The sequence below is a fragment of the Dendropsophus ebraccatus genome, chromosome 3 (assembly GCF_027789765.1).
Source record: "Dendropsophus ebraccatus isolate aDenEbr1 chromosome 3, aDenEbr1.pat, whole genome shotgun sequence".
NCBI classification, from domain to species: Eukaryota; Metazoa; Chordata; class Amphibia; order Anura; family Hylidae; genus Dendropsophus; species Dendropsophus ebraccatus.
In genome coordinates, this window is record NC_091456.1 from 177953269 (window position 1) to 177978606 (window position 25338).

At 45.2% G+C, this 25338-nt stretch overlaps 1 protein-coding gene across 2 annotated transcripts in view; it reads left to right on the plus strand.

The window, feature by feature from the left end:
• The first annotated feature begins 596 nt into the window (after positions 1-596).
• The window catches only part of SMAD2 (SMAD family member 2), a 41120-nt gene continuing 16378 nt past the window's right edge, over positions 597-25338 (plus strand). Inside the window, exons 1-2 of one of the 2 annotated variants that reach the window (XM_069963220.1) lie at positions 597-1064; positions 16091-16356. In XM_069963220.1, coding sequence (XP_069819321.1) covers positions 16121-16356 — 236 coding nt within the window. In that variant the 5' untranslated portion in view covers positions 597-1064; positions 16091-16120. The remainder of the gene's footprint in view (positions 1065-16090; positions 16357-25338) is intronic. The other variant, XM_069963219.1, reaches the window with a different exon arrangement.

Here is a 25338-nt window from a genome sequence, read left to right on the forward strand (position 1 = left end):
CAAAAAATAAAGGCTCATGTGGGTCTCTAGGTGGAAAAATGCAACTGCTATGGCCTTTTATGCACAAGGAGGAAAAAACTAAAACGCAAAAATTTTTATTGGCCCGGTCCTTTAAGGGTTAAGCAGTGGGGCCACACAAGGCTCTACTCAGGCCAGGGAAAATGATAGAAGAAACCTCAGTAATCCCTGATGTGTAGGACATACGCCCTCTAGTGGCGGTTGGAGCGCCTGCTTATAACTGTAAGCCCATGTATTGCGCCGCGCTCCATAGTTATCCTACCGCACATGCGCACTAGCCTTCTTATCCTTCCGTTCATCAAACGCAAGCACGCTGCAATCCAAAGCGCGTCATCATCACGGGCGGGACTTCCTCTTGATTGACATCCCTTTCAAACGTCATTTTCATTGTCTCTTATAGCCTAGGACACGCCTCTCAGGGGGGCGGGGATTACCCACGGAAAAAAAATGCAGCTTGACGTATAAAGTAGGACAAGAAAGAGGGCGGAGCTATGATGAATGACAGTACACACGGCCAATACGATAGCTTGGTTCTTTTCCGTGCGCCAATGTAATACAGCGGTTGAGGCGAAGGGGAGGGGTGTCCGGGACTGACAGCTGAGCCGGCCAATGAGTTATCCGGATGTTTTTCTCTGCGCCAATGGCGTTGCGCGGTTGAGGCGGCGGGCGGTGCTGCGGGCCGTGGCGAGGTTGAGGTTGGCCGGTTGCGTGCGCGGCTTTGAGGAGATTTTTTTTGCGGGAGAATAATAACAATATTAATAATAAATATAATAATAAGAGCGGTGACGGGAGCGGGGACGGACGACGCGGGGCGCCGCTGCGCGGGCTCTCCCCTCCCTCCATCTTGAATAGGGGTCGTCGTTGCGTATCCCCCCCCCTCCTCCTCCTCCACCTTCCCCGGCCGTCTAGGCCTCTCGCCGGGCTGAGGATCCCGCCTGGACCGCGGCCTTCAGGGGGGGAGACGGGAGCCGTATCCGGGCCACAGCTGACAGCGGGGCCCCCGGCCTGAGAGACAGCGGACCTCCGGTGCCAGCCCCCTCCTCCAGGTAACCGCACCGTCTGACTGAGGTGTTATGTGTGACCGGCCTGTGGAGTGCGAGCTCTGCTGCCCAGTGTGCTGGGGGACCCCGGGGAGAGACCATAGAGAGGCGAGGGTAGAGCGGGGGGACGGGAGGAAGCCCCCTCCTCAGCTCTGTTTACATTCCTGCAGCTCCCCCTCCCCCACCACAGCCGGACTTCTCATCTGCTGGGGGAGTGTAAGCTCTGCGGCCCAGGCTGCACTCACACTGTGTGGGGGTCAGTGATAGATTAGAAGAGTCACCCCCTATAGCAGTGTGTTACTGTGCAGGCTCCTATATCCCCCCTATAGCAGTGTGTTACTGTGCAGGCTCCTATATCCCCCCTATAGCAGTGTGTTAGAGTGCAGGCTCCTATATCCCCCCCTATAGCAGTGTGTTAGAGTGCAGGCTCCTATATCCCCCCTATAGCAGTGTGTTAGAGTGCAGGCTCCTATATCCCCCCCTATAGCAGTGTGTTAGAGTGCAGGCTCCTATATCCCCCCTATAGCAGTGTGTTACTGTGCAGGCTCCTATATCCCCCCTATAGCAGTGTGTTACTGTGCAGGCTCCTATATCCCCCCTATAGCAGTGTGTTACTGTGCAGGCTCCTATATCCCCCCTATAGCAGTGTGTTAGAGTGCAGGCTCCTATATCCCCCCCTATAGCAGTGTGTTAGAGTGCAGGCTCCTATATCCCCCCTATAGCAGTGTGTTACTGTGCAGGCTCCTATATCCCCCCTATAGCAGTGTGTTAGAGTGCAGGCTCCTATATCCCCCTATAGCAGTGTGTTAGAGTGCAGGCTCCTATATCCCCCTATAGCAGTGTGTTAGAGTGCAGGCTCCTATATCCCCCCCCCTATAGCAGTGTGTTAGAGTGCAGGCTCCTATATCCCCCCCTATAGCAGTGTGTTACTGTGCAGGCTCCTATATCCCCCCTATAGCAGTGTTACTGTGCAGGCTCCTATATCCCCCCTATAGCAGTGTTACTGTGCAGGCTCCTATATCCCCCCTATAGCAGTGTGTTAGAGTGCAGGCTCCTATATCCCCCCTATAGCAGTGTGTTAGAGTGCAGGCTCCTATATCCCCCCTATAGCAGTGTGTTAGAGTGCAGGCTCCTATATCCCCCCTATAGCAGTGTGTTAGAGTGCAGGCTCCTATATCCCCCCCTATAGCAGTGTGTTAGAGTGCAGGCTCCTATATCCCCCCCTATAGCAGTGTGTTAGAGTGCAGGCTCCTATATCCCCCCCTATAGCAGTGTGTTAGAGTGCAGGCTCCTATATCCCCCCCTATAGCAGTGTGTTAGAGTGCAGGCTCCTATATCCCCCCCTATAGCAGTGTGTTAGAGTGCAGGCTCCTATATCCCCCCCTATAGCAGTGTGTTAGAGTGCAGGCTCCTATATCCCCCCCTATAGCAGTGTGTTAGAGTGCAGGCTCCTATATCCCCCCCTATAGCAGTGTGTTAGAGTGCAAGCTCCTATATCCCCCCTATAGTATTGTGTTAGATTGCAAGCTCCTCAGTCCAGAATAGTCACCCCCTATAGCATTGTTAGATTGCAAGCTCCTCAGTCCAGACTAGTGTTGCTCTCTCAAGTATTGTTAGATTGCAAGCTCTTCAGCCTAGGCTGCAATCAGCCTTGTGTGATTTTTGAGTTAGATTGCAAGCTCCTAAGTCCAGACTAGTCACCCCCGCCCCCTCTAGCAATGTGCTATGGGGCTAAATTGTAAGCACTTCAGTGTAGACCAGGCTCTGCCTCTTGTAGAGTTGTATTAGATTGTAAGCTCTTCAGGCTAGAGCAGAATCAGCCTTTTGTAGTGTGGTGTTAGATTGCGAGCTCCTCAGACCAGAATAGAGTCACCCCTTATAGCATTGTGTTAGAGTGCAAGCTGTTCAGTCCAGGCTAGTATTACCCCCGCAAGTATTGTTAGATTGTAAGCTGTTCAGCCTAGGCCGCATTCAGCCTTGTGTGGTGTTAGTGTAAGGGTCCTATTCCATGGGCTGGTGGGGCTCCAATCAACGATGAATCTGCTAGGTCGCCGCTCGTTTACTGGGCCTATTCCACGGCCCAATAATCGTTGAGCGAGGGCTACAGGGACATCGTTACCGATGTCCTTGCAGCCCTTGCACCATACATTACCTGGCAGGACTTCTCCGCTCCGTCTTCCTCCCCGGGTCCCGCGGCGCAGCATCAACTCTGGTGCGGCCTGTCTGAGCTGTCAGACCGCTCAGCCAATCACTGGCCGCGGTGGTCCTTGCCTGTGATTGGCTGAGCGGTCTGACAGCTCAGACAGGCCGCTCCGGAGCTGCTGATGCTGTGCCGCGGGACCCGGGGGGAAGACGGAGCGGAGAAGTCCTGCCAGGTAATGTATGCTGCTTCTCAAATCGTTGGTCGCCTGCCGCACACCGCTATTCCACCGTAGCGATGCCCGGTGGGGGACCGATGATCTTAGCTCTGGCCCTATATAAACGATCAGCCGATGACATGATCATCGGCTGATCGTTTTCTCTATTCCACCAAGCTATAATCGGCCGAATGGGGCCAATTTGGCCGATTATCGCTCCCGTGGAATAGGCCCCTAAGGCTGTGTTTACACACAGATAGTTAACCTATTTATCTGACAGATTTTTGAAGCCAAAGCCAGGAACAGACTCTAAACAGAGACTGAGATTTCTCCTCTTTTCAAATCCATCCCTGGCTTTGGATTCAAAAATCGATCATAAATTTGTCAATTATCTGTGTGTATAAACACAGCCTTAGTCTTAGCTCAGTCTAGACTAGTATTACCCTCTCAAATGTTAGATTGTAAGATCCTCAGACTAGAGCAGAATCAGCCTTCTGTAGTGTTAGATTGCAAGCTCCTAAGTCCAGACTAGAATCCCCCCTTTAGCTATGTGTGTTAGATTGCAAGCTCTTCAGTCTATATTTGTCCCTCCTTCTTACATTGTTTTACTGTTAGATTGCAAGCTCCTCAGTCCAGACTAGAGTCACCCCCTCTAACAACGTGTTATAGGGCTAAATTGTAAACCCTTCAGTGTAGACCAGGCTCGGCCTCTTGTAGTGCTGTATTAGATTGCAAGCTCTTCAGTCTAGAGCAGAAGTGGGGAACCTTCTTCCCTCCAGCTGTTGCAAAACTACAATTTCCATCATGCCTGGACAGCCAAAGTTTCGCTTTGGCTGTCCAGGCATGATGGAAAGTGTAGTTCTGCAACAGCTGGAGGGAAGAAGGTTTCCACATCCCTGGTCTATTGATCAGCCTCCTTTAATATTACTGTATTAGGTTGTAAGCTCTTTGGTTTACACCAGCATATAAAGTTAGCTTGCAAGTCACATGATCAGGATGACAGTACTGTAGTATATTAGTGTCAGTTATCAAGCTCTTTGGTCTACACCAGAATCTGCCTTCTTTAGCCTTTCATTATAGGGATAGATTGCACGCTCTTCAGACTAGAACAAGAGCATCCTTCTCTGTAGGAACAGGAGACTGTGAGCACTTTGGTACTGTATTATTGCATTGCAAACTCTTTGTTCTAGACTAGAATCAACCTCCTTGTGTGGTGTGTTCTGTTGCTAGATTGTAAGCAGAACAGGGTCAGTCACCTCTAGTATTATGATACAGTGATAGATCGCAAGCTCTTCAGCCTGGGCTAGAATCACTCTCTTCCAGTAACCTTGTAAGATTAGATTGCAAGATCGTTGCTTTACAACATTATTGGCCTCACTTAGTTTTATATTAGATTGCAAGCTCTACAGTCTAGACCACAATCAGTCCCTCTTTTATATAATAATATACTTAGGGGCCTATTCCACGGGAGCGAGATTCGGCCGATTATCGCTCGGTGGAATAGAGAAAACGATCAGCCGATCGTGTCATCGTCTGATCGTTTATTTAGGGCCAGACCTAAAATCGGTCCCCCACCGTGCATCGCTACGGTGGAATAGCGGTGCGTGGCAGGCGACCGACGATGTGAGAAGCAGCAGCATACATTACCTGTCTGGGCTTCTCCTCCGCTCCGTCTTCCTCCTCGGGTCCCGCGGCACAGCATCAGCAACTCCAGAGCGGCCTGACTGAGCTGTCAGAGCGCTCAGCCAATCACAGGCCAGGACCGCCACGGACAGTGATTAGCTGAGCGGTCTGACAGCTCAACCAGGCCGCTTCGGAGCTGCTGATGCTGTATCGCCGGTCCTGGGGAGGAAGACGGAGCGGAGAAGTCCTGCCAGGTAATGTATGCTGCAAGGACATCGGTAACAATGTCCCTGCAGCCCTCGCTGAACGATGATCAGGCCGTGGAAAAGGCCCAGTAAACGAGTGCCGATCTAGCAGATCAGCGCTCGTTTACATCGTTTATCGGGTCCCCATCGGCCCGTGAAATAGGACCCTTAAAGACTTGGGTCTAGACCAAGTATCCATGTAGCTGAATACAATACAAACTCTTCAGTCTACAGTAGCATCATCCTCATACTGTTGCGTTACAAGGTCAGGCTATGTTCACACTAGGTTTATTTTCATAAAAGTACTGCCGATTGCAACAATGGCTGTAATTAATACGAAAATATACATTACGTTGCCGTCTATCGAATTCCGGCCGGAGAGTATACACCTAGTATATGCTCTGTCCAGTATCTCTAGCGGCGAACTGAACTGACATGTCAGTTTTCTGCGGACGTTATTCATTGAATAGCGGTAACGGAGAACCTGTCAGTGCACACTATGGAGCGAGCGACTTTGGCTGCACGCTCCATTGTGTGCAGTGGGGAGTTCTGATGCGAACACACTCTGCATCAGAACTCAGTGGGGCTAAAGATCATCCAGTAAGCTCTTGAGTCTAGACAGAAATCGTCCTCCTGTACTAGTGTATATAAGATTGGAGTGTGAACTGTTCTGTGTAGAGTAGAATTGTCCTCAAATATTTTATTATAATGTTAGATTGTAACCTTCATCCTCTAGTGTCGTATCAAACACTGTCTAGAACCAAACTGTACTGTCTTATATAGATTATATTCTTATCTCCTGTTCCCCAATTCAATGCCAGTTAAAGGGATCTCTAGCCAGAAAAATCTTTTAAATCAACTGGTGTCAGAAAGTTATATAGATTTGTAATTTACAGAGCAGGAGAGGTGTTCTATGGGGATTTGCTCCTGCTCTGGACATTTCTTGACATGGACAGAGGTGGCAGCAGAGAGCTATATGTCATACTGGAAAGATTACACCACTTCCTGCAGGACATACAGCAGCTGATAAGTACAGGAAGACTGGATATTTTTAAATATAAGTAAATTACAAATACTGTATAACTTTCTAAAACAAGGTGATTTGAAAAAAGAAAATGTCTGGAGTACCACTAAATAAGAGTATATTAGGTTTTCATCACTTTATAACATTTTAAGGGACTTTAGATTATAAGTAGTGGTATGCATTTACATCCTGTATTATACTCAAGAGCTGCACTCACTATTCTGCTGGTGGGGTCACTAAGTACATACATTACATTACTTACCCTGTACTGATCCTGAGTTACATCCTGTATTATACTCCAGAGCTGCACTCACTATTCTGCTGGATGTTATTGGAAAGCTTCTTATGGTACAGACCACATCATAGGGCAGGTAATTTTCTCTGTCATATTACTGTACATTATCCAGCATGTAAAGAGTCACTTCCTAAAGGCAGAGATGGGACATCAGCTGTGAAGTGTGTAGACTTGTGAATGGATTTGTGAAGGACCAGATAGGTAAGTTATATGTGATGATAGGAATATACTTTAAGGGTGCCTTCACACCTACCGGATCTGCAGCAGATCTCACTTCTGCGGATTCGCAGCGAGATCAGCTGCGGATCCAGTATCAATTCACCCCTATGATAGCACATACTTGCAGTGGGATTGACATCCCGCTGTGAATATGTGCTTTAACCCCCCGCTGTCCGCAGCCCCGCCGTCGCATCCCCCATCCCCGGCCGCATAAGCCCATCCCGGCCGCATCCAGCAGCCCGCACCCCCACGGCGCATCCCCCCACCCCCGGCCGCATCCAGCAGCCTGCATCCTCCCATCCCCGGCGGCATCCTGCAGCCCGCCGCCGAGAGCATACAGTACCTGCTCGGCAACGCGGCTGCAGTGAGGCTGCCGGCTCCGGTCCCGCTCAGATCAGCTGAGTGGGACCAGAGCCGGGAGTCTCACTGCAGCCACGCCGCCGAGCAGGTACTGTATGCTCTTGGCAGCGGGCTGCAGGATGCGGCCGGGGATGTGGGATGCGGCGGCGGGCTGCAGGATGCGGCGGGGATGCGGCGGGGCTGCGGACAGCGGGAGGTTAAAGCACATATTCACAGCGGGATGTCAATCCCGCTGCGAGTATGTGCTATCATAGGGGTGAATGGTAGCAGTTCTCGCTACGAATCCACAGAAGTGAGACCCGCTGCGGATCCGGTAGGTGTGAAGGCACCCTAAGCTTGGAGATAGATGACTGGATTCCTTCTCATTAGTATTCCAGCCCTCTTCCTTTTCTCCTATCTATTAGATTGCTAGCTCTTTAGCTGAGCTCTGAATGCTGCTATGTGTACATCTTCCTGAGGAGCAGCTATGTTATGTCCCTGCCTAGTCTTATAAACTTAGATTGCAAGCTCTTCTTTCAAAACCCGCACCCCCACTGTAATTGTGACTATTCATTGCAGTTTGGATCTCTTCGCATTCTTTACGGCTATGTTCACACTTGTGTTGGAAGCTCAGTCGCCGGTTCCGTTTATTTTGCCTGATCTTAGTTGTAAAAAGAAAACCTGCAAGCAATCATTTTTTGTCTGGAGAATAAGGGCCCTATTTCACCGGACGATTATTGTTCGCATAATCGTTAACGATTAACGATCTCAAACGACCGCTATTGCGAAAGACCTGAAAACGTTCACTCATTTCCGTGGAGCGATAATCGTTACTTATGATCGTATTTGCGATCGTTTTTTCTTCGCTATTGCGTTCGTATATACTGCGAACGACCAAACGACGTCTTATTCAACCCAAGCAGACCATCGGTGTATCAGAAGAGAACACGTCTGCAGGGGTATTTTCATCTCCTTGATTGGTAAAGAAGGGAAGTGATGACTGCACCGCACACTGGCAGGATGGAGCAGGTCCTTTAGGGGCTGCTTACACCTCTACCCCCGTCTCATAATGTAAGGTTACTGTGTTATGCCATCACTGAATGGGAATCACAGCCTTGAGGAAAAGGGGGCTGCAATACTTCAGTGCTTTGGACCCTTTACTGCTTCCCCCTACACAACCAGGCTTTAAAGTGTCACGTTAGTTTTTTTTTTTTTTTTTTGTTGCAGAAATCAATAGTACAGGTGAATTAAACTTTGTAATTGGGTTTATTAGGCAAATATGCCATTATCTGCATTCAAGAAGCCTTTTCCCAGCCCCCCCCCCCCCCCCCCCCCCGCCTCCTCTCTCTCATTCACTGCTCATTATCAGGAAATCTCGACTGGTTTACATCAGACGGGCCCTGTGTAACCTATGGAGAGGGGAGGAGGGAGGAGGGAGATTAGTCGCCAGCAAAGAACAAAGGATTACACAGTGGGACCTGTGTGAAAGCTGGTATTCAGAGGTCAGTGCTGACTTCAGAGGAGAGAGCCTGGTGATGTAGCTGTAAATTAACTCTTTGTTGTCCTGTTTTGCTTCCTCATCTTCCTCCACCCCTCCCCTCTCAATAGAGAACCACAAAGCCAGGGAGGAGAGCTTCAATCTGGGTTTTCAATGCATTTTTCTGGTAATAAACCCAAATACAAAGTTTTTTTTTAAATCGCCTGTACTATTGGTTTCTGCAAAAAAAAAAAATTAAACGACAGTGACACTTTAAAGCCGTAACACACAGGACAGTAATAAGCCGAGCAGACAACTACTGCTCTGTGATATAGAGCTTGCGATTAGCTGGCAAATGAGCATTTATGGCCCTGAGAACTGCGCTCCTGTAATGGCCGGACCAGGCCTTATTCACTTCATCAATTACAGCGCTGTAGTCCCTTTTCCAGTTTTGGGGTCCCATAAAGTTTTGGCCTATCTTAGTTTTATGTCTCCACTTTGAGATGGGAATGCCCCTTTAATTTTTCCTTAGGTTTATTTATTTAGTTTTTTGCTTAGAGATTTTGCAAGATTTTTTTTTCTGTGTACAGGCTGGTACCGGCCTAAACATAAAGTAGCTACACATCCCTATCCCTGCAGCCTGTGCTCTGAGGTCCCCCATGGGGCCTGCTGCCAGGACATCATGTATATTGTTCCCATAAGACCTCACTGGTCTCTGTGTGTATAGAAGGTACAGTGATTGGCTGCAGTGTCACATAAACAGTGTACATGCTGGCGTCACCAGCTGGGGACGTTGTTGGTAGATATTTTTTTTCCTCTGTCTAATGCAAAGGCCGAAATCGGCAACGGATTGGAACCGCTGCTGATCTGACTATCCATCCTGTGATTTACTGCAGGGCAATTCTGCTACTTATCATCTCCTCTCAGGATATAGGAGGCCACAGTTATCACCTACTGCTATATACCTGGCGTCAGGATTTAAAAAAAAAAAATAGTTTTGCATCGATGCTTCATGGGGATGAAGCATTGCAGGCCTCACTTATTCTCCTCTTTTCTACCTTGGATCACTTGACCTTACAAGTTCATTTTGATGGTGGTGTATGTCTGACTCCTGCCTATACTGGTAAACCCTGTGCAGACACTGAACAAGCAGGAAATACAGGGAGACTTTAGAATTGTGACTATATAGTAATTCGGGATCAGTACAATATAAGTATAATGTCATATACCCAGTGATTTGTGTTACAGTAATGTGGAGTTACTCTGAAGCTGCAGTCACAAGTGTGAATTCTCTCCGCATGTCCTGCTTGTTCAGTGTCTTCCCCCCCCCCTTTGTGTTAGGGCCCTATTCCACTGGACGATTATCGTTTGCATATCATTAACGATTAACGATCGCAAACGACCACTATTGCGAAAGACCTGAAAACGTTCACTCATTTCCATTGAACGATAATCGTTACTTATGATCGTAATTGCGATCGTTTTTTCTTCGCTATTTATTCGCTATTGCATTCGTATCTATTGCGAACGACCGAACGATGTCTTATTCAACGCGAACGATTTGCGAACGAGCAACGATAAAAATAGGTCCAGGTCTTATAAAGCGATCAACGATTTCTCGTTCGGTCGTTAATCGTTAACTGCATTTCAACCGAACGATTATCGTTTAGATTCGAACGATTTAACGATAATCTGAACGATAATCGTCCAGTGGAATAGGGCCCTTAATGTCTGTTCACCAGGCACTGTATAGCTTTAATTCTCATAGCCCTCTTCTTGCTGTATTGTGTATCTCCATCTATTCTTTTTGGTTAGAAGCTTCTAGAGCAGGGGCACATGTTTGACACGCATTGTTTTAGAGTCTAGTCTATCTGTAACATTGGGTATTCTTTTAAGGGCCAGTCCACTTGATATTGAACTGAGATGTGAGGGTCCTCTCCTTTAATATTTTGGTTTTTGACCACTTTACAAAATGTTTTGCATCATTTTTTGAACACTCTTTTTGTGGCCATCCATCCCCATTGTATATATGACCTATGAGAAGAACTCCCCAATAGGATATAGTATATCTCCTCGCTATTGGGCTGCAAACAGGACATGCATCACTGCATGTGAGCTCCCTCCTCCCCCATACTGCTTACAGTCCTGTATCTCCCCCCCCCCCCATTCTGCATTATACACCAGGGGGACTTATTGGCAGAAAATGATCTAGTCTCAATCAATGTGTCTGCACTAGATGTTCCCCTATAAACCTGTCCATCCTAGCGGGCTGCGTACGTGTCTTCTTCTCCAGGCCATTGTGTATTAATGCTTGCAGACAGGTCAACGCTCATGGCTCGTGATTTTCTTCTTTATAGGATAACGCAGCCGTATGTAGAGCGTTTGTGCAGTGCACCCCTCTGTAGGAGGTCCGGTGTGGTCTGGGGTGGTGTAATGTCACTTACTGTGTTTTTATATATATACTTTTTTTTTTTTTTTTTTTTTTTGGGGCAGAAATCAATAGTCCAAGCGATTTTAAGAAACTTTATTACTGGGTTTATGAGGCAAATATGCCATTATCTGCGTTAAAAAAAACGTTCCCCAGGTCCCCCCTCCCTCCTCTCTCTCATCCACTTCTCATTATCAGGAAATTACGTCTTGTTGCATTAGACATACTCCTTTCTGTTCTATGGAGGGGGGAGGAGGGAGATTAGTCGCCTGCAGAGAACAAAGGATTACACAGCGGAAACTGTGTGAAAGCTGGTATTCAGAGGTCAGAGAGGTCGATGCTGACTTCAGCAGAGAGAGCCCGGTGATGTAGCTGTAAATTAACTCTTTGTTGTCCTGTTTTAGTGCCTCATCTCCCTCCACCCCTCCCCTCTCCATAGACAATCATGAAAACGGGGAGAGCATCAAACTGTTTTTTCATGATAAAAATGCATTTTTTGGCTAATAAAACCAATTACAAAGTTTCCTAAAATTGCCTGTACTATTGATTTGTGCAAAAAAAATAAATAAATAAATTAAACGACAGTTCCTGTGGGCTGTTGTAGTGATTTTTGCATTACCCTTACCACATGTGTGTTGAGTGATCTTTGCTTACCACAGGCTTGCTATCTCAGGATGCAACATAGTGTATTTAGAGGGGGTTATCTCAGGAGAGTCATCGATGGCACATGACTAGGTGTGACACCCGCTGTTTGCAGCAGTGTAAGGAAGGAGTCGTCCATTAAACGTTGATGCTATATTTAGCCTGTATAACATAAGTGTTTATTATAGCACAGTGTGATCATCTCCCATTGATGGTAGCTTGTACTGATCCTGTATTACTCCAGAGCTGTATTCTAAATTCTGTAATCTTCAGAGCTAAAATTCCCCATCATTTTCTCATTGTCCAGTCACCAGGTCCTGCTGACTGTCTAATGTGTGCAGGGACCTCTTGTCTCTCCCTGACAGGTGATGGGGAGAAAAGAATCATGTTGGATTTATACTGCCTAGTTCTTTTTTCCTGAAGAAGTAAGCCACTACCAAAAGAATTCCTCAGTGGCTTACCCCTCCGCTCTCCATTCAGAACACAGAAACATCTGCTGAACGTTTATGTGTGCAGAAGTCATCAGATATCCTGTATGTTACCAGCCCTTGTGCAGTATAAAACACACTCATTGGTGGTTTTGAGGGACAACCAGCTTTGTAGTGAGTACAGAATGTAACTCAGGATCAGTACATAATAAATAATGTATGTACAGAGTGACCCCACCAGCAGAATAGTGAGTGCAGCTCTGGAGTATAATACAGAATGTAACTCAGGATCAGTACATGATAAGTAATGTAATGTATGTACACAGTGACCCCACCAGCAGAATAGTGAGTGCAGCTCTGGGGTATAATACAGGATGTAGCTCAGGATCAGTACAGGATAAGTAATGTAATGTATGTACACAGTGACCCCACCAGCAGAAAAGTGAGTGCAGCTCTGGAGTATAATACAGGATGTAACTTAGAATCAGTACAGGATAAGTAATGTATGTATTTACACAGTGAACCCACCAGCAGAATAGTGAGTGCAGCTCTGGGGTATAATACAGGGTGTAACTCAGGATCAGTACAGGATCAGTAATGTATGTATGTACACAGTGACCCCACCAGGAGAATAGTGAGGGCAGCTCTGGAGTATAATACAGGATGTAACTCAGGATCAGTACAGGATAAGTAATGTAATATATGTACACAGTGAACCCACCAGCAGAATAGTGAGTGCAGCTCTGGGGTATAATACAGGGTGTAACTCAGGATCAGTACAGGATCAGTAATGTATGTATGTACACAGTGACCCCACCAGGAGAATAGTGAGGGCAGCTCTGGAGTATAATACAGGATGTAACTCAGGATCAGTACAGGATAAGTAATGTAATATATGTACATAGTGACCCCACCAGCAGAATAGTGAGTGCAGCTCTGGGGTATAATACAAGATGTAACTCAGGATCAGTACAGGATAAGTAATGTATGTACACAGTGACCCCACCAGCAGAATAGTGAGTGCAGCTCTGGAGTTTTATATGGGATCGTAGCTTTTAATGTAGATTTAGGTGAGTGTCACGACTACATGTCGGGTCCCAAACTGCTGACATTGCTAGATGCTCTTGGGTCCAGGAGACACCTGGTACCAGTCCGCTTCCATAACGTAGAAAATGCCTTCTTTCTCTGGTGCAAGAAAAGTCAGAGAGACTCCTAAGATCCATAAGTGCTGTAAGCTGGAATACCTCCTCACTCCCCGTTCCATCATTGTTTGCTTGATTGACAGTCAGCTGGTAGATAAGTCTAATCATGTCATATATGGGAGGGGAGCGAGGAGACCTTCCATCTTACAGCACTTCAAAGAAAATTGGGAAAGCCTCCGACTCTCTGCCCCATAGAGTAACAATAACTATCTAACAGTGTCAGCAGTTTGGAACATGAATTGCAGCTGACAGATTCCCTTTAATTCGTTACATTACATTAAGCGATGTACACATCCTCATTGAATGCTACAAAAAATCCCAGATGACCCCATTATAAGCTGGTGGGGTCTATTGGGAGCAATGGATCCAGCACAATAAAAACAACGCTGGTGTAAACAGAGACTAAACTCTAATAAATAAATAAATAAATAAATAAAACAAACAAACATACACCGTGAGGTTTATCCTTGTGTATAGAAATCTCTAGAATCCCAAGCTGTAATGATCCTATAGATGTATTTATGGCTGTGTATCTCCCTGTGGTGTGGCTCCATCCACAAGTGACGATTGTTGCTGCATGAGAACAGATGTGTCGGGCTTCGGCTTACCTCACATGGCACCGGCCTCATTGTTTTTTTCTGTGGTTCAGACACCTTAACTGGAAATTGTAGCATGTTACTTTTCTCTGCGGCGGTCTACTTCCCCCACAAGAATGTGTTATGTTCGGTATTTTTATGTCATAGTGTAATAGAAATAACAGATTGACTCTCTTCCTGTATGGAGTGGAAGTCGTGAAGGTAGCGCTTCAGCACCACGCTGGAAATGACTGACTGTGATAATAATATATGCCAGATCTGGTTTAGTTGGCGGATGCAATATTTAGTATATGTAATTCTTTATGTAGATTCTTTATTGGTATGGCAGGTATACTGAGGGGAAACTAGCTGAACATAGGGATAGCAGCAAAAAAGTGTGTGAGAGATATATATATTTATATGTATGAAGGGGGGGGTGTAAAAACAATAATAACTTGGAGCTACCTATAGACTTCTTGCATTAAACTCTGCGGCCTCATTCATAGGTTAGTTTTTCAGGATCATATATTATGTCCACAATCTTCGTCTGCAATCCGAAACACTTTAATCCGTAGTGCATCCATAAACTACGTTTTTGCGGATATGCAAGCAATGGGAAGGTGATAGTTAAATTAAAGTGATTTTTTTTTTTTTTTGCGGACGTTACATCTGCAAAAACATGCGGATCCCATAGACCTCTATTGGCTAATCCGTTGTGCAATTATGTTATGTACTAGGACATGTCCTATTTTTTTTGCGGCACAGATTGCGAATGGAAAGTGTAAATAGCCCTAATCCAATTTTCAATTCTGGAAAAATTTACAGAACATGTGTTTAAAACTAAAAAATCTGTGAAATCTCCCAATCTTTCTTACTGTTCCTAAAGAGGGTGACCCCGTGCCAGTCCCAGTGCTCCTACTGCCCCTACCGGACCAAGGATTTTGGAACAAACCGTGTGGGAACGCCGCAGAGGTTGAAGGTAACAGCCATACCTTCATCCTCAGGGCCCCGTGCGTACTAGGGAGCTATCCGCAGGTTAGATTCCCCTTTAAGGAGAACCTATTGAAGGAGAAGTGTGGCCAACATGAATCCACAGAAGGCATGAAGGTGTGGGAACATAACAAAGAATTATACTTACCCTTCCCTGTGCTCCGGCAGCACTGTATGGCTGCTCCAGGACCCCTAATGGGTTCCTGCAGCTCCCGCTCTTGCCACTTTAAGACTCCGATTCCTGATTAGGCAGTCAGTGAGGCGGGACACTGCTGCAGTCTCTGATTGAGCAATTGTTTTTCCGTGATGTACCAGGAAGCTAGTAGAAACTAGAGCCTTGCGTCGGTCAGGGGGCTGCGGGGGCATCAAGACAGGTAAGTATATAATGTTTATTATGTTCCGGCTCCCCATGCCTTCAGTAGATTTTTCATTTTGGTCGGACTTCTCCTTTATATTAATCACGCAGTCCACGTTGCAGACGGCAACCTAGAAGGACAAGGAGATAAACAGATTGAAATATAGTTGTATGGGAAAATACGTATTCAGTAGAATTGGTAATAGAGTCTTTCCAGGTTTAGGAGTGCTGTGTGTGGGGGTCCTACACAGTGACTGACCGCTTGCCCTGTATAAGAATACTTACAGAAACTGATGGGACAGCCCCAACCTGTGCCTCTTCAATAGAGTGTGGCTGTTAGGACATGATGGGAGTTGTAGTTTTGCACCAGAGCCGCAGGTTGGAGAGCCCTGATCTGCACTGTTCCATCTGTCTCCATCATTGACTGAGCCTACACATGTTTGTTCTCTATGAACAAAAGGAATGAGTAAGTTTCCAAATGAATCATCTGCTTGGCTCAGATGTATACGGGGCGTCAGCATTTATATGCTTTACTTGCACTTATATGTAACAACAGCTCAGTTTCCATTGGAATATGGCTTTCCTGATCATTGTAAATGGACTCCAGTAAGGATATACTGGATATTATATGGTACTTATTCATACTAGGTAATGTGCACTTGGCAACTATAGTAACATTTTCTCCATCATGCAAATTGTAGCTTTTTTCCATTTTTGCTATTTTTGCTGTATATGTCTTTATCATCGTGTTCCCTTCTTTTATTGCATGAATTTTGGTTGTGTTAGTTTGTGCCTAGATGGTTGTCACCTAATCCACCCTATATCTCTCTCAGGTCAGACTTCAGAGTCGAAACGACACCATTATGTCCTCCATATTGCCCTTCACACCTCCCGTCGTGAAACGTCTCCTGGGATGGAAGAAGTCGGCGAGTGGCACCACCGGAGCTGGCGGCGGGGAGCAGAACGGTCAGGAGGAGAAGTGGTGCGAAAAGGCAGTGAAGAGCCTGGTGAAAAAGCTGAAGAAGACGGGACAACTGGATGAACTCGAGAAGGCCATCACAACGCAGAACTGCAATACAAAATGCGTTACAATCCCAAGGTATACGCTCAGGTTACCATACCTGGTCTCAATTTTTGTGGAGTTTTTGGATGAGCAGGCCAACCAAGTATCTGTTTAACCCCCTTGGCAGAGCGTGGCTTAGACAGGTTCTCTTAACTTGTATTACATCACTAACATTTGACATGTGCTAGCAAAACTACAGTTCTTATCAGGCCTGGAGAGCCTTTGGTTGTTCAGGCATGATGGGAGTTGTAGTTTTGACACAGCTTTAGGGCCACAAGTTTGACCCCCCTGACACAGCGGATGCTTCCTTTGCACATCTGTATAAGCTGTCTTGTAATCCGTACGTTTGGCGTCTTTTGTTTTCCTTTTAACCACATTATGGTCTTCTATAACAGCTGGAAAATATCTCAGCAGGATCTTGCTCTCGGTCTATATCCTAACACCCGGAGGCGGTCCATTTAGCAGCGTCACTGAATTACTCATCCGAGTGATGTCACTACTTCCTGGTGGGCCGCATAGTGCTTCTTGCAACATAATGGCTATATTTATCAAGCTGCTGTGTTACCCAGTTACCGTGGCCTCACATTTTCTATTGCTTTACAGCATATATTAGGGAAATGACACTTACAATGTATTTTATTATCAGACCAGCTGCATTTAGTAGCGGGAGTGGAATGACCAGTTTCTTAATGGCTTCCTTTCCCTCTGTTCTAAGAATTATAGCTTATTGTTTATACCTAATAATCCTATGGTAAAAAAAAAAAATTATATATATATATATATATATATATATATATATATATATATATATTTTAATAACACAGCAATTTTTCCCATTTTTATTGGTATTTATAATCTCAATGAGGAAATTAGCAAGTTAAGATGGATAAAAATAATGAATTCAACAAAGTAAATCAAGATTTTTGACTCTTCAAAAGTAACATCCTCAAGCTGATCTAACAACTTTATGCAGTCCAGACATTCTTTCTACTATTGCATTCAGCTATGGTTCAGAAATTTCTTCCATCATTGTTTCTTTGCTTTCACCCTTCCTATACAAGTCACCCCCAAACAAGCTAAATGGGTTTTAAAGTGTACCTGTCACTACAGATAAGTCTTGACATGTCATCAGACTACTCAAACGTTAGTAATCACAGCTGGTCTCCCTGCTGAGACCCTCTGTAGGGAGATTGCAACAGCGCAGTCCACTCCCTAGCCTGCCACTCGTTCATCAATATTTTACACTGACAAATTATTGAAGCAAAAGGCAGGAATACATTTGAAAAGAGAGGGAATCTGTCTTTGCTTTATGACCTGTTTTGTGTAAAGTCTGTTTCTGGCTTTGGCTACAATAATCTTTCAGATAAATCTGTCTGTGTAAACACACCCTAAGGGCCCTATCATATGAAACTATTATCGTCTGTACTTGGTCGTTCCGGACGATAATTGTTTCATATAAAAGCTCATGTTAAAAGACAACGATCAGCTCACATGTACAATGTGGGCTGATTGTTGTCTTTCAGCATGTTGAATAAAAACGACAGCAATAATGAGGGTCTGCTGGCCGTCCGGGCAGCCCCCTATGGCCCATAGCCCCCCTGCTTCTCCCCGCTTGAAGCTTGTCTGTCCATGTAATGTGACCGACAGTGAACTGGGAAAGAGGAGCAAGAGAGCGCTGACCTGACGGGTCCTAAATATCAGAATGTGTAATAGTCTATGAGAGAATTTTGACAGACTGAGCAACTGGCTGGGGAGTGGAGGGCACTTCTGCCATGTCTCCTGATCAGAGTGGTTGTCAGTAGTGAGACCTGCTGTGATCATTAACTTTTTTTTTTTTAAACTGTAATTTTTGTTGAACTTTTGTAGTATAACAAAAAACAGCGTCATCACTTACTCATGGCTTTACAGTTCAAGTCCAACAAATTAAAGTCCATCTTCGGTGTCAGTCCAGCACATGCTTAGCGGGAGTAACTTTTAACATGTCAACACTTATTTGTAGTGACAGTGCATATAAGTCTGGAGACTGTGTGCCCATTCCATTCTTTGAAGTTTTCTGCTTTTCTTGGGACGTTCTAACATAACCTAGAAGAATGTATTCGGTCATTGATTTGCTGTAATATGAACCCACTGTGGATCCAGCAAAAGAACTTCTCACCATCTCACTCCTCCTCCATTTTGATCTAGGTAGTGTTTTCTCCACCCCTCAGTGTGCTTAGCCCAGGTAGTACTTTTTTCCTGTCAGTATAATTGATCTTGGTAATGCCGCCTTCCCCTGTCAGTGTAGTAGGCCATGGTAGTGCTTTCCCCATGGTCAGTCTGGTTGTCCAATGTAGTGCCACCTTCCATGTCAGAGTGGTCGGCCCAGGTAGTGCCACCTTCCATGTCAGTGTGGTCGGCCCAGGTAGTGCCACCTTCCATGTCAGTGTGGTCGGCCCAGGTAGTGCCACCTTCCATGTCAGTGTGGTCGGCCCAGGTAGAGCCACCTTCCATGTTAGTGTGGTCGGCCCAGGTAGTGCCACCTTCCATGTTAGTGTGGTGGTCCTGGCTAATGCCACCGCTGTTAATTCCATGTAAGACTAAAATTGAGCATTTCCTTGATATATCCTATAAAGCGGATGTTTTCTTACATGCAGCTAAGGGCACCTGATGCTCTCCGCAGCATTTCTGTGTCTAGTAGCTTCAGTTTAGTCCAGGCAGAACCCAGTTGACCTATAAAGGGGTCGATCATAAACCTTGGCAATATTTCCTTGGTCAACACTTCAGTGTAATTTTAAGAACTCCCAAATTTTAGGGCATGGGTCTCCAAACTGCGGCCCTCCAGCTTTTGCAAAACCACAATTCCCATGATGCCCGGACAGCTAAAGCTTTGGATTTGGCACTCCAGGCATAATGTGAAATATAGTATTGCAACAGCTGGAGGGCTGCAGTTTGGAGACCCATGGTTTAGGGTAATCCTCTTCTGTTCATCTTGCTGGGAGGGCTCATTTCTCCTTCTCCATGGCTCTTAGTGATCTTTCTATTTAACTTGGACAGTGAAGAGTTTCTGTTCATTCTTTTCCATATACTGTAATAGAGACACAAATCTCACATTCTGTCATTGTACTTAATATTCCTTCCCTTACACAACCCCGCCACGTCCAGAAGGCCTATGTCATAGGGGTATCCACTAAGGCTGCATTTCCACACTCCATAAATACGGACTGGAGCACCATCATCTTTTATGAGGCCAGGAGCTCCGAACCTCTTAAATCTCCTCGCTACTGTACAGATACAGCTGTGTCAGTACAGTAGCGTGAAGACTGAACTCTGATACAGTAAATGGCTTCCAAATAGTTTCTGCTGAACAGTTTAGGTCTTCAGGGCACAATCGCTTTTTATAACGTGAGACACCCTGTGTGCATGGGACAGAAGTAGTGCTCTTCTTTATACAGGACTAACACATTTTAACCTATACCTTTCTACACATAGGAGAGCTCCTAATATGTTCTCACGCTATTGGTGGCAAGGTGTCCTTGAGTTATACGCCATTCTCATTGCTGTCTATAGATGACACCACAGTTTTATATGAATAGGTTATATTATACACATGGCACATGATATTTGGAAATGCTCACACTTCTTGCTGCAATATTTTCCAGTAATACTTATAATGTCTATCTTGTTGCCTGTTTTCAGTCATTTTCAGATTTGCACCTAAGGCTGGTGATAAAGGGGCCCATACATATAACAAATGATATTTGGCCAAATCTGCCAATATCAACAGGGACGTCCATCTAATTTAACTGGGGGGGGGGGGGGTCATCCCTTCCACCTTACAGCAAATGTCTATGGTAGGAAAGATAGATCGGCCATGCAGAGTTTTCAAACCGCAAAGATGACAGAATAGTCTGGCGGCGGCCTATTACACTTGCTTAATTGAGAAGCAAGACATGGCAGGGCCCAACATGTATCTGCATGGAGGAGATAGGGGAAAATAGGCGTTACCCCACAGATATGTACTAATATTCTATATAATCATGTTTCATCTATCTTAGCTGTTTTGGTGTCTGACCTTTTGCAGTGTGTACATGTCGCATGCATTAGCAGCACGACTATCCAGCTGTGTTGGCTCTGTACTATAGGTTGTGTCAACATATAGTTTGCTGTTTGTTCTGCATCATGGCAGGCTGCGCAGATATGCTCAATGTTGTATCGATAAGTTCCGGAATATGTGTGCGTGTCCTGGCGAATTATAATTAGTATTGGTGTAGCATGAGGGGGGTTGTCTGTTGTACTGGAGTTATGTGTGTGTGTGTGTGTGTGTATAATAAATATATATATATTATATATATATATATATAATAAAAAAAAAAATATATATATATATATATATATATATATATATATATATATATATATATATATATATATATAATTTTTTGTGTGTTTGTATGTGTAATTTGCTTTCCTTTTGGCATTGATTTTTGACATACAATTGATTGTAATTCAGTGGCTCGGCAGTGATATCACTGTTATAAAATCTGTAGCAGTCGGGGGATTTTTTTTGTTTAAGCGGGTTGTCCAGCAAAAATCTTTTTTTTCTTCTTTCAAATCAACTGGTGTCAAAGTTATATGGATTTGTCATTTACTTCTATTAAAAATCATTAAAAAATATATTTCCTGCAGGACATACAGCAGCTAATAAGTATGGGAAGACCTGAGATTTTTTAATAGAAACAATTGACAAATCTATATAACTTTCTGACACCACTTGATTTAAAAGAAAAAGATTTTCGCTGCATAACCCATTTAAAGCTACAGTATAGCTAAAGGTGCCTGGATCTAGGAGTGAAATAGATGCTTAAAGGGGTTATCCAGCGCTACTGTTGTCTCCAGTTCAGGTGCAGTTTGCAGTCAGCTCCATTTACTGCAATGGAATGGAGTTTCAAAACCCCACCCAATCTGGAGACAACAGCAGGGGGAAAGTAGCCATGTTTTTGTAGCGCTGGATAACCCCTTTAAAACCTGGGGTAGTTATGCCGCATCTACAGTATGAACAGGATAAGGCATAACTAAGAGATTGTGGGGCCTTTGACCACTAGGGGGCCTCATGATCTTCAAAAAGGGCGCCTCAGAATCACCATTGACTAGAGCTGTGAGCTGCTACTCCTGTCATTCTCTATGGAGCCTATAAAGAGAGTGGAAAGATGCCTTTGCCTCTCTTTGGGGGTTCATAGGGCCACAGCTATGTTCAGCATGGATTTCTATTTTCCTTATCCTGTGCCTACTTTGGATAGGGCATAACTACCCTAGATCCATGTATGAAGCGAACAGTCATGTAGAAATCCTGAAGCATTCGTGAATGTGGCGACACAGTGTAGTATACAGTTTTCTTTCCTATGGTTGATGGGGGACGTTTAGTGTTTATTATCGGGGAGCAGTCCTCTCTTTATAGCTTAGTGGGTCCACTCGTGGCTGGGTGATGGATGAAGCGTCGGAGCCTCTGGACTGATCTCTCCGCTCAGGATAATCTGATATAAATATAATTCCACGTTGTTAGTGTAATTGACTTTGGCTGGTCTCCTATAAATTGCAGTGTGTGTTGACTGTCTCCCCATGCGTCCTACATTTCGTAATCGCGTCTATTAAATTATCTTTGTTTGCTTTGCGGCCTCTCAAATATTTGATAAAAATACCAGAGGTCAGCTCCACTGCAGCAATGTAGAAACCACAGAAAGTATCATAAAGTTCCAGGGCTAAGTTACCTTATCACCGGCTGTTTCGTCTGCTCCGGCCTCCCGTCCCCAAAACACGGGCTCTTCATTTATACGTGACCAGTGAGCTCAGCGGAGGAGACGTCATCTACGATCTATCTGAGCCGGCCATAGAACTCTCCACTGCAGACTGCCCCAAAGATGGACGGTCGACCAATCAAGTTCAATTTAAAAAAAAAAAAGATTCTTGAAGCAACAAATCATAAATAAGCTGAGCTGTGATTGGTTGTTATTCTTTGAAAGGTTTTTATTGGTTGGTGTTTGAGCATTCTGACCTCAACGCATCATGAGAATGAGTGCGGAAACTTTGCACCTCTTTGGTTTGAGACCTGGACCGCCCTATAGACTTTTATCATGAATCTGTCAGAGCCAGGAGAGAACACACTAAGGGTAGTATTACACGGGCCGATGGGGGCCCAATAATAACTGTAAACGAGCGCCAATCTGCTAGATCGGCACGCGTTTACTGGGCCTATTACACGGCCCGATAATCGTTTAACAAGGGCTGCAGGGACACCGTTACCGATGTCCTTGCAACCCTTGCTTAACCGTCGTACATTACCTGTCCATGCTGCAGGGCTCCTCTTGTGGTCCGCTTCTCCCCGGGTCCCGCACGCTGCCGCTTCAGAGCGTCCTGTCTCAGCTGACAGGCTGCTGAGCCAGTCACTGGCTGCCCCGGTCCTGGCCTATGATTGGCTGAGAGGTCTGTCAGCTCAGACAGGCCGCTCTGAAGCTGTAGCGTGCGGGATCATCGGCTGATGGTTGTGTTTATTACACGGAACGATAATCGTTCAGATAGGGCCGATTATCATTCAGTGTAATAGTCCACTAAGCACTCCGCTCACTTTATTGGAACTGGGCTGCAATACCACACACAGACTAAAGATGAGAGAGGTGCCATTGCTGCGTTTCTATTCTCCTGGATAACCCCTTTTTAAACACTTGCCACCATTGGCCTTCATCTTGTTACGGCTTCCGCAATAAGTGCTCTCTACATGACGGCACAATATGTACTCAGCGTGCCTGCACCGCATCCTACGTGTCCTCCATTATTACTGGATGAGATGACCTCATGTACTTTATATCCAAAGACAAAAGAAGTAGGTCGGCGTGTGTAGGCATCACGCACTGTAATAGTCTCCTTTTACCTCCTTTTACTTACTGAATACAACGTGCGTGTGGTCTATGTACAATGCATCATATTTAATCCGAGCCGCCGGATATTGTTCATCACTTGAAAAGAAGCTTATTGGGAGCAGCAAAGACTCGCCGGTCCACACTCCAGACCTTGGAGTTTGTTCAGATTACAGACACTGACATCAGAAGGAGCCGCTCACGTCGTCCAGGATCAGGATGACACAGTTCTTACTCATAGCATCAGAGCTTAGGAGACATCCAGTTTGTATTGGAGGAAACAACAAGTGAAAGGAAGAGCAGATTGCTCAAACTTTGGCTTGTGGATGGATGCACTTCCTGTTTTTTATTTTTTATTTTTTATTGTTCCTATGACTAGGGAGATGGTATGGAGCTATGGTGCAACTAGTTTTTATATAGGTGGCCTGTGCACTTTGGTTGTTCATTGCTTTCTTCTTTTGGATGTTAATGTAGTATACGCCAGTGTATGTACTGCAGGAAGTAGCAGGCCGTCTGGCACAGGAGTTGGACTTTCTATGCGTTAGAGCAGGGGTGTCAGATTCATAGCCCTCCAGCTGTTGCAGTACTACAATTTCCTTCATGCCGTGATGGCCAAACGCATCATGGGAAATGTAGTTTGGCGGTGAGTTTGGCACCCGTGCATCAGAGCATTGATCTCAAGCCTGTGGCAAAACTACAGGGCATGATGGGAGATCTAGTTTTGCAACAGCTAACCACAAGTTGGAGATCAACATAGAGTCCATCTGGACTATGCCTATCAGGCACACCCTCCCCAGTAGTGATCATCTCACACCGCAATGTATACAGTGGGTAGATAACGTGTACGGAGTGTGTATGTTCTTGCCAAGTATCCTGGTCACCTCCCACACTCCATAAGCTACAGATTTGGTTTCCTATGAAATTTTCTTTAGTATTTATGTATGCTTTTGAGATTGTGAGCCTTGTCGGGGCAGGGACTGATGTAAGTGATGATGAGAATGGGTACACTACATGTATGACAATTAGCCCCATCTCCTTCCCAGGTGACACTAGGTCAGCAATACCTCTGACTGCAGTGGCTGCACTAGTTTAATATTGTTAGATGTCAGTATTTAAAAAAAATAGTAATCTGCTATATCACAGTACTACGGTTGTATACAGTGCTACCTCCTAGTAACTATAGAAAGTGCCAATCTCTGAAAATACACTATCATAATACAGTGATACATCTGTTATCAAACTTAATTGGTTCAGAAAGGCAGTCTGAGAACTGAGCAGTGTTTTCCTATAGCAAAATAATGTAAATGTGTTTCCCACCAATAATTACTTACAATACTCATATATTACGTTGTAAAGTGCTCAGTATAATCCCTGCAGGACATTACAGAGCAGCACTGTAATGAACTGTACTGTATAGAATCCCCACCCCCCCACCCCAACACTGTAACAGATGGGAGATGGTGGTGCACTGACTGTACTACTACTGTACTGTATATGTACTCCAGCAGTCTTATACAGTACAGGATGGGAGATGGTGGTGCACTGACTGTACTACTACTGTACTGTATATGCACTCCAGCAGTCTTATACAGTACAGGATGGGAGATGGTGGTGCACTGACTGTACTACTACTGTACTGTATATACACTCCAGCAGTCTTATACAGTACAGGATGGGAGATGGTGGTGCACTGACTGTACTACTACTGTACTGTATATACACTCCAGCAGTCTTATACAGTACTGTACAGGATGGGAGATGGTGGTGCACTGACTGTACTACTACTGTACTGTATATGCACTCCAGCAGTCTTATACAGTACAGGATGGGAGATGGTGGTGCACTGACTGTACTACTACTGTACTGTATATACACTCCAGCAGTCTTATACAGTACAGGATGGGAGATGGTGGTGCACTGACTGTACTACTACTGTACTGTATATGTACTCCAGCAGTCTTATACAGTACAGGATGGGAGATGGTGGTGCACTGACTGTACTACTACTGTACTGTATATGTACTCCAGCAATCTTATACAGTACAGGATGGGAGATGGTGGTGCACTGACTGCACTACTACTGTACTTTAAATAGAATTTTACTGCTGAAAAAAGGGATTTTTTTTTAGTT